Source organism: Prosopis cineraria, unplaced genomic scaffold, assembly GCF_029017545.1.
Source record: "Prosopis cineraria cultivar Desert tree isolate PC_DT_omini unplaced genomic scaffold, ASM2901754v1 PC4, whole genome shotgun sequence".
In the NCBI taxonomy this organism is placed as follows: domain Eukaryota; kingdom Viridiplantae; phylum Streptophyta; class Magnoliopsida; order Fabales; family Fabaceae; genus Prosopis; species Prosopis cineraria.
The window spans coordinates 11,213,858-11,230,895 of record NW_026555335.1 but is presented as its reverse complement, the minus strand read 5'-3'; the positions used below and the strand labels follow the sequence as shown (position 1 = coordinate 11,230,895).

General features: G+C 30.6%; 1 protein-coding gene and 1 long non-coding RNA gene across 2 annotated transcripts; both read right to left on the bottom strand.

The window, feature by feature from the left end:
- Positions 1-9,601: 9,601 nt before the first annotated feature.
- On the bottom strand, positions 9,602-10,453 carry LOC129308839 (uncharacterized). Its single transcript, XM_054950225.1, has one exon. It carries the CDS (start codon positions 10,451-10,453, stop codon positions 9,602-9,604), a length of 852 nt encoding a protein of 283 aa, XP_054806200.1.
- A 2,881-nt stretch (positions 10,454-13,334) lies between these two features.
- LOC129307873 (uncharacterized) lies at positions 13,335-14,526 on the bottom strand. The gene is made up of 3 exons (XR_008592499.1): positions 14,432-14,526; positions 13,789-13,942; positions 13,335-13,692 (listed from the first exon to the last, which is right to left on the bottom strand). It is a non-coding gene; the product is annotated as an uncharacterized LOC129307873 (long non-coding RNA).
- Positions 14,527-17,038: the final 2,512 nt, after the last annotated feature.

Here is a 17,038-nt window from a genome sequence, read left to right as displayed (position 1 = left end):
TAAAGATAAGCCCAATAGATGATAAGACTTGGGCTTAGTTTAAATGTACATAATAAGCCTATACCTATTATTCCTTTATTTTTTGTCTGTACATATGTGTATGCTTCTTCCGTACTCTAGGATTTGTACCCTAGCTTTTTAAGGCTGTAAACACCTTGGGCATTGTAGCGGTCATTAATACACAATTTATTATACAGAATTCATCTTCTGGGATGATGCACGGCAGATGGTTTACTGCTGCTGATTGTCTCAAGCAAGATTATATCAAGGTACACACCTACTAAGGCCCCGTTTGGTATGATGGAATAGTTTTTGATGGAATTGGAATTGGAATTGAAATCAGAATTGGAATCAGAATTGGAATAGAATTGAATTATAAAAGTATGTTTGGTATGTCAGAAAAATTAGATGGAATCCTTGCATTACTTTTGTTTGGTATGCAAGACATGGAAATGGAATTATACTTAAAAGACAAAAATATCCCTATATAAAAATTAAAATAAAACATAATAAAAACTTAATTGTGTACCAATTTTCTTATGTATTTTATATATTAATGAAATATTATATAAATCATAGATTATATCTGCAACTATTATTCACTAGCTTGGGCCAAACAAAAAGTTTTATCATCAGAGAGAACATTTTCTTGAAAATAAAATTGGCAATGGTTCCCATCCTTTCTACTTTAAAATAAATACACTAACATGTAGATTTAGAAGAAAAATGTCAAACAAATCAATTCTACTTCTTATACCAAAAAAATATTATAAATATATAAATTATATACAAATATTATATATAATACTATCTTATATATATATTATAACGCTTTATATATAATGAGAAAAAATATCATTCACCCTTTTATACTCCCTTTTTCTTTTTTTTTTTGCTAGCATATGAGGGTTTTATTTTTTTTTTGAGGGTAAATTTGTCTTTCTGGAATTTGTATGAGGGCAAAAGTGTCTTAAATATTACAATTCTATAGAATTGCTCCCAATTCCATAGATTTACATAAGGAATCAAAATTAGCTTTTTTCCATAGAATTAGGATTCCCAAGAATTATAATTCATATCTACCAAACATCACTTTATTCAAATTCCTATTCCAATTCCATTTTCATCTTCACAATTCCAACCTACCAAACATGGCCTAAAGGAATCTATTCGGAATAGCCATACTCGGCGGCAAATTGATGATATTGTCATAGAGAATCATCTGTCTAGTTTTATTAATGAATTTCCATTTTTGATGATATTATTGGGGTTGGATTCAGTAATAAAGCAATTTAATAAGGGCCCAGCTCTGTGGTTCTATGTATAGACTTTGTTCTTATTCTTCTCGTAGTAGGCTTTTTTTGTGCAATGTAAAACAAAGTAAAGCCAACTTAAAAATTCTGTGAAAGAAGAAAAGCTCTTAGGATGTGCATGCTAGTGGAGGTGGAAATGGATTGGAATGAAGTATCCTTGATAGAAACGTTGACAAATAGGAATGAAGTGAAAAATGCCTGCATTCTTTCCCTTTCGATAGTGCATATTTACTTAAATTTTCTGGATGAAAATGAAAGACAGATGTTAGCCATTTCATTTTTCATTCATTTTCACTGAGAAAGCATCCAATGGGATCCTTATTCCCACTTGCATTTTTTACTAAGCATGCTTTAAGCAATATTGATTCTCATAATGATAATATATTAGTCTTTATTTGAACGAGGTTTAAAGACCATTGAAATGAGTACATGCAGGTTCATCCAGATGCGCGGCAGTTTATGGTCCGACCGTATTTTAAGGAATTGTGTGTCATATGTGACCCAACTTTTGATGAAAAAGAATCTCCGCATCAAGATTTAGATCAGCAAAATTCAGTTGATCATAAGAGTATGGGGATAGCTGTATCCGATCATATTGAATACCAAGGTAGTAATGTCTAGGAGTTAACACATGCTAGAGAGAAACACAAGCGCCAATTAGAGAAGTGTTTGGATTCCACTTGTCCCAAAAGATTAAGGGGCGATGGAGAAGGCATGGCCAGTTCTCCCCGGGAGATGGTGACTATAGTTTCTTCTCTGTCAACAAAGAAGAGTGATGGTAACTCAGTGCCGATAGAGATTGTGATAGAAGCAGTACAGGCATTGCCTGATCTTCCAGATCATTTCCTCTTTCAAGCACTCAATAGTTAGCTAAGTTATCCATGCTTTTTCTAACAGGTTTAGCTTATTACATCTTCTGTGATACCCGTATTTTGGGGGTAAAATTGGAATTAAGATTAAGTAACATAAATGTTTATCCAAGTGTTAAAAGAAAGTCCCTGTAGGTCATTGCTTCATTATTAACCTATTATTTGTCCAGGTTTATGTGTTTCTGGAACAATGTCGTCTTTTCTTGTTTTTGTTTTTAGCTCCATTCTATGTTTCAAGCCAGAGCTTGTTCTTGGTCCTATTTTGTTGCTCGTTCGGCTAAAATTTTCGGCCCCTTCACATTCCACTGGATATCAAAAGACTAATAACCATACATATTGGGATGCTCCGCCATCACAGTGGTTTAAATTTAATGTGGGTGGAGCTGTTATGGGTTCTGATAATAGCACCTCCTGTGGAGGTTTTTTACGCAATTCTACTGGAAACTTTTTGTTGGGTTCTCGGATTACGTTGGTATGTGTACTGTGCTAGAAACTGGCTATTTTGAAAGGGATGAGAATTGCTTCTGATATGGGTCTCACCAGAGTGATCTTTGAGTCAAATTCAAAATTCCTACTTGATGCTATACTGATAAATCACACACCAAATGTTACAAGAGCCAGTTTAGTGGTGATAGAAATTAGGCACAAATGCTGCGAACTCAAAATGACTTTAAAGTTCAGTATGCTCCACAAGAATCTAATTGTGCTGCAGATATAGTTAAGCCAAGGAGGATTCACTGATTCTGGGCTATATGACATGGTCCCTTGCTTCTTACGTGCCCTGGTGCTGAATGATTTGTTGGGATTCAATTCCCATGCCTTTTAATTTATGTATTTTGGCTTTGGGCTAGTTCCCTCTTCTTTGAATCCAAAAAAAGAAAGAAAGGTCCCTTTGTGTGTTTCTCTCACTAACTTTGCATTATTTTTTGTGTCAATAACGTCTTTTTGTTGAAATGAAAATAAAGATTTCATTTTTAATTTGTTATAAACATCTTTGTCGTGAATCAGTCAAAATCATAGGCTTCCCGGATGTGATGATTCAAATTTAATTGAAAACAGTGTGGTTACAAATCTGATTGATATCAGGCAATGGCATGATCTATCATACTTGACTAGGTTGGTGAGGGAGGAATTTATCCAGGCCATCAAGCAAATACCCTTGTCTAGCAGAGAAGGACGAGACAAAATTATTTGGGTTCCAGCAAGGAACGGGTTCTATACTGTCAAAGCAGGTTATATCAAGGCCCAAAAGAAAGTGATAGAGAAGCTATATCAGGCTAGTACGTCTGTGGCAATTCCCAATGACTTGTGGCAGAAACTATGGTTGGCTAATGCAGCCCTGGTCAAGAGAAGGAGATGGTATACAGAGGCTTGTCCCATAAGTCAGAAGGAGCCAGAATGTTATTCACTGATTATGATTTAGTTCATGTAAACTGGTTGTTGTGGTTTTTATGGAAAAGCTGATATGAGATGCACTTTAACCATAAAACCCTGAACTCCATGAAAGTAATTTCGAAAGCAAAAAATGCAGTAGCTGAATACTGAGTAGCATGTGACCTGTTTAATAATAGAAGTGGGGATGATAATATAAATGGGCAGCAATGTACAAAGATTATTTGTGACAGGGCTTTCAAGGCAAAGGCTAATGCGGAAGCTATTGGGATTACTTGTAGAGATTATACACATGGGAGAATTCAAATGGGGCTTTGTAGAAAAATTTAAATCTCTCACTTCTTTCATGGCGGAGGCTTTGGCCTTGAAAAAAGCCATGATGTTGACAATAATGCACTTGGGTTCATCATATCATGTTTGAAGGCGATTGTTCTACCCCAGTCTTGTGTGTAGAAGAAACAAACTGATCTGCGCGAATGCTGCTGGATGTAGAGATGTGATCTTAACCATTCTGGACCTCATGTCTTCCAATGCTAGGTTTTCTGTTATTTTCATGGGACGAAGGTAACAAGTAACTGATTATTTAGCTGCAGGTGCTAATAAGAATGTGTAGCCGCCTTTTTTTTTTTTTTTTAAATTTCTGTTTGATCATTTTGTTGACACTTTTGTTGTTTTGGTTCTGTTTTCTTTTTCCTTTTTCCTTTTTTTTTTTAATTTAGCTTGCCTGCCGTGTTTATTAGCTTTTATGACCTGTTATTTCCTTTCTCATTATATAATAATATCGCCAAATCCGTTGACTTATTAGGAATGATAGGTTTTCATTTTTTACAAGTTACTTCTATCCAACTCACCAAAACTAAAGTGAGTTAATTAGAATAATAAAATTGTCTTAAAAAATTGTCTTAAAAGAGTGATTTCATGTGTCGTTAGAGTTTTTTTGAAAATGAAAATATTTTATTTCTTTCAAAAATCTTCCGGAGAATGTTTTTGGAATTGTATATTAAAAGTTATGAAAACTAAAAAAAGTGATTTATATAAATAATTAAGAAAACTTTTGAGAATATTACTTATAAAAAGGATAGAAGGGAGTAGACTTTTAGAATATTCCACCTTTGACTATTTATAGGTTAACTTCATGTCTTGCAAAGTTTGGATGAATGAGAATGTGAGTATTATTAAGATTTCTTAATTATGTTTTCTAGGCCTCCTAATAATGTTGGTTTTTGTTCTTTAATTTCTTTGGGAAAATAGCATTCAGGACTTCCAAATGGAAAAAAAAAAAAAAAAAGACAGTGAAGGCCCAAAACAATGAAAGTTCAATTGTACACAAAATAAGGTTCAACAATTCAGTTATCTTTGCTGAACTTTCTGTTATTTTGAGTTTCTGACCCTCACTGCTATTTTTTCTCATCTTGGAGCCGGAATGTGATTCTTCCAATTTCTTTTTTGGTCAATTCTCGAGATTAGTGTGATGTAGCATTGACTTTCACTTGTGGACTTACCCTACTTTAAATTAATATGTATACAAATACTTTATAAATTACTCCTTTAAGACAGAGAGAGAGTATTTATTTTGATTATTTTTATAAAACATCCTCAATAATTATTATGTCAATCTTTAATTTTTTCTCCTATTAAATGTTAGAAAGTCATAAATGTTAGTGTATTTTAGTTTTTAAAATATGTATTTTTAGCAGAGAAAAAATTATAAACTTGTAAAATTTTTAAAAATAGAATTAATAGGGTTAAGTTTTTATTTAGTTCCTGTAAAACAGGATTAAAATGACTTACTCTATCTAAAAACAGAAGACCAGGCCGGAGAAGGAATATTTAAAGAATATAAATCACGATCAATTTTGGGAGAAGAGGAACATATACATAGCAAGGGACTAATAATATTTCTTGAGACACATAAATAAACGGTAGACTCATCGTAATAAAGTCATAAGTATATCATAGAAAGCATTTAGATTGATGGATTTAAATTTAAATTTTAAATTTTAAATAATATGTTTAAATTATTATATTTAAAATTTATATCTTTAATTTTGTTTTGTTTAGATAGTATAAAAAATTTCAAAGAAATAAGAGAGACAAATTGAAATTTAAAATAAGAATAAAAGATTGATAGAGATAGGCTTATCTTTATTCTTCAATAAAATGAAAAATGAGAGAAGAAACAAGAACGGAAATTGGTAGTAATAGTATTATTATTGATTATACATGTTAATCTTCTCAGAATTCATTATTAACCTAGTTTGAACATGTTAGTGAAATTACATTTCAATCAACCAATATATTTAAGGTCTAAAAAAAACATTTATTCCTAACAACAGCACAATCAAATCATCCCCTTAAATAGGTCATTAGGCTGCATGAAGGACTCGACAAGACTGGATATAAAAAGAATTGGGTTAGATAAGTTGTAGTTCAATCTAGTTCAGTTATAATCCAAAGATTAACAAAATTGAACTTAATCTATAGGATTAGGAGATTAATTTTGATAGTTCAGTACTTACTTAGCTATGAGAGGTAACAATTTATTTATCTTACAAACTCAATTAGGATAATAAAAATATTTATAATCATAAAAAATTTATAACAATCTCTAAAAAAATAAAAAATATTTTAATTAAAATTCAAATGATTTAAATTCATAATTTCCATAACAGCAACAACAACATGTCTAATATAAGTAAAATAAATTAAAATTATATTAAATAAAATGATGAAATGTGAATAAAAGAAACGCTATATTCAAACTTCAAACTATTCAAATACAGACCAATTTTTTTACTAGACAGGACTAGGATTGCGACAACTAGACTTTTGCACAGCGTGAACCACATAGCAAAATGGCAACGTTGATTATTAAAGAAAATAAAATTTTTTAATTCCAAAAATTTATTTAAAAAACAAAAGTAACTTGACATATTCCAATAATGGCAAACCAGAATTAAAGAAAAGTAAATTTGCTATGGTCGTCGCTGTAAATCTTTATATATATATATATATATATATGAAGTTAAAGAAGCCTTGAATTCCCGTTCCCTTCTTCAAATGATCTAGAGCCATCTCTGCCTCGTGCATTGTTTCTTGTAGTGACTCGAGCTCTTTCTTTATGTCTTCGTTATGACTTTCATCTATTGATACTCCCTCTTGCGTTTCATAATACTTATACAAAGCCTCCATCGCCTTCCCTTGTTTCTCTATATGATAAGAAGCTGATGTTGAGTGATGACGTCCTTCCTTTAAAATATCTATTCCTTTATATATATATATATATATATATATATCATCATCAACCGTATGTATTTGTGGATTTAGATTCAGAAAAGGGCTTGGTTACGTTGCCCAATAGAAGCCCATATTTCCTGTATCTTCTCATGAAACATTTTCCCTAGCTCTTCATCCAATTCTTCATTCCTCTTCCTCTACCTCTTCCTCGTTATTTCTTCATTCAACGCTTTCATCTTCATCTGTAAAAGTCACAGTAATTCATCAGATAAATAATATTTTGATTTTAAAAGCAATTACTATATAATACATACCTCTTGTCTTTGTTCTTCATGTTGCCCGCCTTTACATTTCTTTGAATAATAAGAATATTCATCCATCTTCATGCTCTTGTCAATTTTCCCCCAGTAAGTCACTCTGTATACCATCTTCATGCTCTTGTCAATTTTCCCCCAGTAAGTCACTCTGTATACGAAGGTAGAATACAACGCTTCTATCTATATATTGACCTTTAAAATTAAATCTTGTAAATTTGTACATTTTATCTTATTTTCAAACTTGAAATCTCAGATAATATGGTTATTCACAGATAATTAGGCAATTTTCCTTTATTTCAAAATGATATTTCAATTTATTTTAAAATTTCCAATTTGAAATTAAAATTTATCCCTAAATTTAAAAGAAACACTCTTAATGTCTATCTTCCTTAAACATAACTAGTGTTTTCTAATAAAAAAAATACAAGTAAATATGAATGAGGAAATTGTAAAACAAAGGGATCTTTGCACATATAACCCATTTAATAGAATCAAATAAAAATTAACAACCAAACATTTTAAATATTTTGCAATGTGGCCAAATTAATTTTTAGTTAAATTGAAATGACAAAAATATCCCTTCTCCTTAAATATAATATCTTGTTCTCAAATCTAAAATATATTATGCCTACTAAGCTGACGGCTAAGTATTTAAAAGTGGTCAAACATTGAAGCAATATATGATTGTAAATAGACTATGATTATGACTATTCAGTTGTGGAAATTTTGCCATTCTATTACACAAGTATTTTTTATTTGTTTTTATGATAAAAAAGGAAAACTGCACCCAATTTACATACCAAATTAAAAATAATAATATATTGCAAATGGGCCACATTCTAAAATTTTTAAAAACAATTTTCATAATTTTATATTGATATATTTTTCATGACAATTAAGCCAATTTACATATCAAATTAAAAATAATAATAAATTCATGAGCAGCACACTCTTTTCCTTGAAATAATATTTAAAAATTCAAAGACATTGAGAGTTGAAATGTCTAGGATAAGAATCATCTTTTTCTAGTTTAATTCTTTTCCACTTGATCTTGTCAAATCTTATGAGATAGAGCAAATATGCTTTCCTACAGCAAGCCAATTAAGTCGCATCACCCAAATTTTGAGCACGTAATTATTATTTGTTGAAATTAAATCTTTTTTTAACTTAAAAATTGTTATTAATCTTATATAGCGAGTATCGATATATCCAATATAAATTATATAGTTAAGAAGAAAAGGGTGATCCGGCTTTAAAAAAAAAAAAAAAAAAGACCCATATGATGGGTACAGGTATATTCACAATCTACCTATTATTTTGCAAAAATCTAATTAGTTTTTGAATTGCAAAATATAATTAGTAAAATTGAGATATTGATGTTATTAAAATGCATTGGTCCAGATATTTTAATTTGTATAATTACAGCCGATTGCAATTATTTATTAAATTTCTACATCTGATTTTTTTTGCCAGTCTAATTATCTTAAAAATTCTACAAGTTAAGTTTATTTATCTTAATTGTAGAATATAGTTATTTAATATTTATGTTGCAAATTTGAAATTATGTTTTGAATTGATATTGTCCGTTATTTTCAGTTGTAACTTTAGGTTCAAATTTGGAGCCTTTATCCACTTTTCCAGGGCTGAAAATCTACCTATTATAATTTTTATTCATCTCTTTGATATTAATATTAAATATTAATTTTAATATTTCTTAAACATTTTAAAATTGGAATTTTAATAGTGACCTTATGGTGAGTATTAATATATCCGATACAATTAAGAAGATAAGGGTGAGATAAAGAGGGATTTAAAAAGATGACGCATTATATTATGTGGTATTCATAATCTACATATTATGTAGCACAATATTTTTTTCTGTAAAATCTCTATATATTCTTGAAATTACTTTTTTTTAAGCTCAAAAAGTTGAATCCAGAATTACTATTAATTTATTAATTATGATATAAAAATTAAACAAGATTCATATATCCCAGCTATTATAGTTGATATTTCCATTACTATTTAATTTTTATATAGCTTTTTTTGGATAAATTTGTATATTTTTTTTTCACCTATTACTTGTGCACTAAATATAATCACCTCTCTTAATAGAATTCGAATATTGGTTCACTAGGTCGGGAAGGACTAGCCTTTCGACTCACTTGCAATAGGTACAATTAGACTCTTTCTTGTGTGTTGCAGGTTAGAATTGAGGAATTTAAATAAAATATAATTGATATCATTAATAAGGATGGATATGAGTTTGCCATTTTTCTTGGATATATGATTTGTTAATATCTTATCTTTGTTTGTTGGTTTTATAGTAAGTTACAGGTAAAGTGGAAAATTTCTAATTTTTTATGAATGCATTATTTCCATAAAGAGTACATAATATGAAAACATTTATTCAACCTTAATATGAACTCTTGTTTTTCCCCTCACACAACATTTTGAAGAATTTCCTTGTAAACTACATTTTTGTCATAGATGTCAATGGCCTAAATTCAGAATCATGAATAAGAAGCTTAAGGCCATTCTTTGATGTAACTCTAGATAAAGCAACATATAATTGACCATGTATAAAAACTGGTTTTGGCAAATAAACTCCTACTTTTGACAAAGTCTGTCCTTGACTTTTATTTATGGTCATTGCGAATGAGAGGATAACAGGAAATTGTTGACGACGCATGAGAAAAGGAAGATTTTCCTCAGAAGGGTTAAGGTCCATGCGATGAATATAGACTTCCCCTAATTTTGATCCATTTAGGTTTACTCCTCTAATAAAATGGTCTGGCAACAAAGTAATCCTCAATCTTGTTCCATTATATAGTCCATTAGCCTGGTCTATATTTCTCATAAGCATGACAGGGACTCCTACTTTTTGAGTCAAATTGTGTGGAGGCATTCCAGAGCATTTAATTGTGTTTAGGAATTCAGTATTGTAAATATCATCAAAGTAGTCAGAATGTTGATCAGCTTTGCATATGGAGTCTGAACTGAAATATGTAACTGCATCCCCTGGGAAAATTGAGAAAATGTAATTATTCAATTGATCTACAACTTCTAAGGTCGGAGCCAATATTGCCCTGCTGGTGAAAAAATCTTCGCGCATGAAATTTTGCTCTAATTGGGGATAAATTGTTTCTACAATTTTCTTCAAAGGGTCAATGAACTCAAATATTAAAAATTCAGTTGGTATATGTACGATTGATTGTCCTCCTCCTTCAGCACTATTTGAACCATCTCCTATGCTTAAAAACCAATTTGAGAAAGATTGTATATCAACCTTTTCTGATTCAGAATTTGATGCAGACAACCTCATATTCATAGTCAACTTGTATATTTTACAATGATACCACAGATAGGATGAATTTATTAAAGCGTTAACAATGTCTGCTCTAGAGCCACCAGGTATTACAGGAAGAATTTGTCAAAAATCTCCCCCAAGAACAATGAACTTTCCTCCAAAAATTTGATCACAATGCATTATGTCCTTTAGTGTCCTATCTAATGCTTCAAAACAGTGTTTCTTCATCATTGGAGCCTCATCCCAAATTATGAGATTTGTGGCTATTAGCAAATTGGCAATTGCAGAACCATGCATGATGTTGCATGTAGAATCTTCATTTATGTTAATAGGAATGCAGAACCTTGAATGGGCAGTCCTTCCAGAGGGCAACAATGTTGCTGTAGTAGCACTTGATGCAACATTTAAGATAATTTTTTGTTGGATCTAATGTAAGCTGTTATAGCATTCCATAGAAATGTCTTTCCAGTTCCTCCAAAACCAAACGAAGAAGAATCCTCCTTTTTTGGATTGATCAGCAGAGATGATTTCATGATAAATGTTTTTTTGCTTATTAGTCATTTTTTGTTCATACATTGTTCTTTCAGTCTTGTAAAACTCTGCATCAAACTTCAATTCTTGTAGCACAAGATGGTTAATTGTTTCCATTTCAATAACAGCTACAGGTTTAGGCATTGAAGGAAAATCATCTAAGGACCTTCCATTTTGAAGAAGGATCTTGTTAATCTTCGATAGTGCAGCATTTTTCTTGTCTTTATCAGTGAAAATAGATGCTAGAAATGAAAGAACTTTGAAGTGAAGAAATATTATTTGGACTAATATTGAAAATATGTGAAACTAAATGGATTTCAAATATGAAATGAAGTTATAAGAATTAAAAACAAAAGGTAATGAAAATATAATTGCCTAATGTTGTAGTTCTCAAATTTGAATTATTAAATATGGTAACGTTAACATAGGTCCCTTTAAATTTGTATATAAAAAATAAATGCCTTTAAAATGTTTTTAAAATGAAGGAAAATAAAAAAGTTATATAATTATTAGGTTGGGTAATTTTTCGTCATTATATCAAATATTAAACTCACTATAGTTAATTTATTGTTATGTTTGAAATAGTACTTATCTAATTTAGTATTTTATGTTACTTGTGTATTCAATTTTTTGGAAAAAGAAATAGGAAACTATATAATGAAGTTCACAAAACTAAAAAAAATTTAAAACATGATAAGTAGGTATAAAAATATATGAATTAGAATAATTTTGTTATGTGAATGAATTTTTTTTTCCAATTACATACTCATAAAGAGATTCATAATCGTGGAGAGATTCCTTATACTTCGTTGTTTAAACTTTTAATGTTTGAAGGAGCATAACAGTTGAACATTAGTATAATAAAGGATTAGAGGCTAACCTGTTTCATCATGCCTAGCGTCACTTGAGTAAAACATATCCTCGTATATTAGGCAAGATGTTTAACTCCAAACTAACTCAGGTTAGCTAAGACAGTTACTGAGTAGCATATTTGTATAAAATTTCCTCAGATAATGACCTGAAGCCCATATAGAGGCCTCTTTAATGGCATCAATATACTCTTGGTCATCATCCAGAAGTCCCAAAGCATAGCATGCTGATCTAAATGTTGGGTATTGAACATTATTAATGGTTCTTATATCTTCAAAAGAAGTTGGCCCCTTGACTTTAGTGAGCAGACAGCGAAGATAATATTGTTCTCCCTGAGATGAAGATGCATGTGCAATTCTTCCAATTGAAAATTCCCTTTGTCTTGATTTCCAGATCTTTGTATTCTTATCAAAGACATAATGTACTGGGAACTCAGAATAAGTTAGAGTTCTTGCTTTGAGATCGTGGGGATCTAAATTCTTTTCCATCCAAGCTAAAAACATTGATTCTCTAATTGTTTTTTTATTCATCAAGTTTTGCACATTTGCATTTCCTTTGACTATTACAAGTTGTCTATTTGGAAGATAGTACTTTAACCTTTCCACAGAAGGAAAATGATGATGAATGTTATATCCAAAAATTCTCCAAGACCCCTCACATGATGAGATGTATCTACAATTTAAGTAGTGACTGATTTCATCAAAGATTATTTGAGAGTTGCTGTCATTACTGTTGTTGTACATCCCTGCAATGACTCGATCATTGCCTTTTGCTAATGTATTTGGACAGATACTTGATAGATATGGATTGATTAGTCTTTTCAACATTTAAGTGAGCTTGAAACATCTTTAGCAACTTTAGATTGTAAGGAACAACGTATCTGTTGTTTAGCACTATCCCATTCTTGATAATCTTCCTCCCATCATTTCTCCTTTTATATGTTGGATAACCTTTATCATTAATAAATGTGTTGTCAGAAAAATTTTTTAGGGAAGTATTTGCTACATTTGCCTTCTTTCATACAAGGAGATCTTTTATTTGCATGTCCACAAGGTCCATGAGTCATGAAATTGCTTACTAATTCATAAAGAACTGGATCATCCTCCTTGTTTGGGATTTCTACAGATATTATTTCATCAACCTCTCCAGCAACTATGATTTTATCCTTATTTTGAAAGAATAAAATAATATGAGCATGTGAAAGACCTCTTTTTTGAAACTCAATTGTATACATATTTGGACTGGGAAAATAATAATGATTGGTGAGAAAAGATATCAAAATTTTAAGTGGGGCAGAAATTCAAGTACATAAAATTTTATATTTATAAAAAATTTAAGTGCAAACCTGCTTTCACTGAGCCAAAAATCTTGTCATCTTTTATAACTTTCATAAGTTTATTCAGCTTGAATTGAAAGATACGACACAAGATATCTGGATGATCAGTTGGTGTTAACAGTGATGTCTAGAATTACCACAACAATTAGTTTACCTAGATGAAATTATCATATTACATTGTGGTAAGAAAAAGTATCATTTTTAAAGAAAATAAATTAAATCATGACATATCAATCAAATGATTAAAATTCGTGACCTATTGTTCAAAATCTGCTCTACTTATAACCTCCTTGATTGATACAAAGTTGAATACATTTGAAGGTGCATTCGCCTGTTGTTCCTTGACAAATGTATTTGCATGAAAATTGATTTTCCAAGGATGACAGCATGCCTTGGTGTTGTCAGTATTAGGGAGAACTTCAAAGTTCTCAATGAAGTAAACTCTTCCCTCGGCTGATTGTTCTTCAAGTTGTTGGAGTAGATTTTTGCTTTGAATGAAAGCTTGAATTTGAGAACCCTATGAACATTGAAATAACATGTCATCCATCATGGATTTATTTTCTTTTCTTACAGTGAAACATAACATAATCAGAAGAATTGTTTAAATGCATACCTTCTCATCAATGAGCAAGAATGAAATGTTCCAGACATGGTAAGGGGGTTTTTTTCTGGTTTATATGCCATTTTCTCAAGACCCTAATGACAATACACCATGTCTCCATGGGGTCATTGATGTCTTGGACAAAGTCATACTCATCGAATTCCATCTTTGCCTCAGATGATTCAAGTAGACAATCAGATGAGAGAGAATTAAAAAGAAAAATAGTTATGTTTGGAAGGAAAGAATGCAAAGAATTAAAATGTAGGGCCTTTTATAAATGGATGTAAGAAATAAGAAGCATATTGTAATTTATTAGGGGTTTGGAATAAGAGGAAAATAATTCTCATTGCATCATTAAATGTAATTTAATTAAATTGATTGAATGTTTCAGTTTCTCAAGAGGTACTATAATGAGAGACTTTTAATTGAAAAATCAATCAATTATACATTTAATAGAGGAATATTAGAAAAATGGTTTTCCAAATTCCAATGAGATAACCAATAATTTAAATGCTCAGAATTTAATCCTTCGCAACATTCGAAGTGATTAAGATTAGATAGTCAAGCCAAGATTACCCATGCTGATGATCTTTAAAATTTTTAGCTATTCAATGCAACAAAAAGGACTTGCTTTAGCTCTAATTCCTTGACTTACGTAGCATGCCAATTCATCATTTGCTATCAATTCATACACTGCCTCTTGGATATCATGAACACGAATACACTGAATCCCATCATATTTCATTGTCCTTACCTATACATGAAAAGAATGTAGCAGTTTAGCGTGTGTATTGAACACTATAATCAACTTGAAGGAGCACTTTTTTTTAGTGAGACAACAAGATATAAATGATTACAGTAAAACCTACATAAACAAAGTTTACAAATACATATACTTAAAATTCAGTGAAACAACAAAATAAATATTTATGTGTGTGTGCATGTGCGCGCGCGCACGTGTGGATATACCCATTTCCCTCTATATCATATCTATTATTGTTCTGTACTGCTACCCATAACAGAAAAAGAATTAGCAAAATAAATGTAAAGAAGTTTACCAAGAAACAAAGAATCACCATTATTATATAATATTTATATTAATATTTTATTATATCCATGTTTTAATAATAAATATTATGCCACCCACGTAAACATCCAATAAAATGGTTGCAGCAATCTTTCTTCAATCATAAAAAGGGAGAGAAATGCCTCCCTATTTTACTATCCTTGCCCAAATTTGGTTACATCTCAAAAACAGAACAAAAACCAACAAACAAAAAAATAGAGTTCTTAAATGACTACAAAAATGGAAAGTGGATAATAAAGTAGCGGAAGAAATATGAGATTGAGGAGAGAGAAAACACCTAGCTTATTCAATTTCATTTACCATAGATCACTTGATTGGGAATCAATAATTAATTCGCACTGTATATACCATCAGGTGATAATATATGATTTCATAAACATTAGATTCTAGTATTTGACCATTAAATCATTAGGTGAACAAATCTCATATATTTCTTTTTTTTCATTATCACAATGAGGGCAAGAAAGATTAAAAAAAAAGTGCTACAACTTTATTAATTCTGAGCTAAGTTCTAAGACAACGTAGGTTAATGTGTTCCCATAATGTGAAGAAAGAAAAATAAATTACTTTGTCACATAAAATAAGTCCAATATTTGATTATTAAAAAATAAGAACTTGCCTAAACTTTGCTACTCATATCTGTGCTTGCTTTTATTTCTGGTTTGATTACATTATTCTTAGTTCTTTCAATGAGACCAACGAAAATAATTTTGTTTAATATAAAGGGAAGCAAACCAAACATAACAAAATGGCAGACCATAATGAAAGGGGAAATCAAAGTAATATGAAACAGAAAAGAAGCTTTATATAGGTATCCTCTGATTTAGTTTGACTCCTATTGGGTGTACAGAAAAAAATTTACTTTTCTCAAATTAATTCACAGAGTCCTTTATCGACTCGTTGCTAACAGCTGATGTAAAAAAGCAATTTTGTTCAACAGTGAGAAACATGGCCTCTTCCATTCGTTAATGAAATTAATGAAATATTACTACATTTATATGATAGTATAAGGTATAAAGAATTTTTCTATTCTTGCTGCTCTCAAACCATCAGATGGCAGTAGCATTGAAATATTAGAAGATTGAAATCAATAATGCAAAGGAAACTTGGGAACTGACAGGCAAAAAGACTCAAGAGAAGGCTCTTACCAAAAAAAGGTTGATCACAGAAAGGACATAGCTACAACTCATCATCTAGTGTGGATCTGCAACAGATAAACAAAAAACAATAATGCAAGTGAATTGTTGAGAACTAATACAAAAAATCATATAAGCACAGAAGCAAGTTATCTGAAAATCTTACTTGAAAACTTGAAACTGATTTCCGCAATTAGGGCACTGCTTAAGGAGTGTGGAAAGAGGAGTTCTCTTTATCCGTCCATTGTCGAGGTTGATGGCGCTGTCGACTTGATCATCGCCGGCAAGACGATGACGACAACGCTGAGATTCCCAAATTAATTCAAGGTTGTGGCCCTTCTCCTTCCCTAATCAATTGATGGCCGACATTTTTATCAATACAATCAGACCTAGTTGACAGTGACAAGATCGTTTTTCTTTTTGCATCTCAACTTCTTCGGACTCATTGCTAGGGAGAGGAAAAGACTTGCTCCTAGGAAAAATTTAATGCTCCCGTAACGATAAATTAACAATGACATAAAAAAACAAATTTAAAATATATTAAAATTGACTAAATCAATGTTAACCAATCAAAACCCTTCTACAAGATTTATTATTATATATTGATGTACTATAAATTCTATAATTGAAAGTTTTTTTTAGCGTTTTTTTTCCCATCAAGACTCCAGGAATTCAATTTAATTGTTATAAATTAAAATTATTTTCTTGTGACATAAGAAAGGCCTTCTAATCACTTTGATTTGTTATTTTTTTTTTCATATTACATATTCATGAATCGATTATCAATGTTCAAATGTGCAACGCATGGGTTCACTCTAATTGTATAATAACATGGGCGGAGATAGAATTTTTAGTTTAGGAGGCCAAATTATTAAGCATATACAATAATTGAAGAAAAGTTATATATAGATATATACCAAAAAAAATAGAGCACAAATATTTTAACATATTCACAATTAATTTTACAAATATATGTAATCAAAATAAACTTTTTTTTTCATTTTTAAAATTTTTGCTGTCGATTAATGATATGAAAATC

Bases quoted from the DNA above. Each gene is read 5' to 3' on its own strand.
- LOC129308839 (XM_054950225.1), bottom strand. From the start codon at position 10,453: ATGAGGTTGTCTGCATCAAATTCTGAATCAGAAAAGGTTGATATACAA.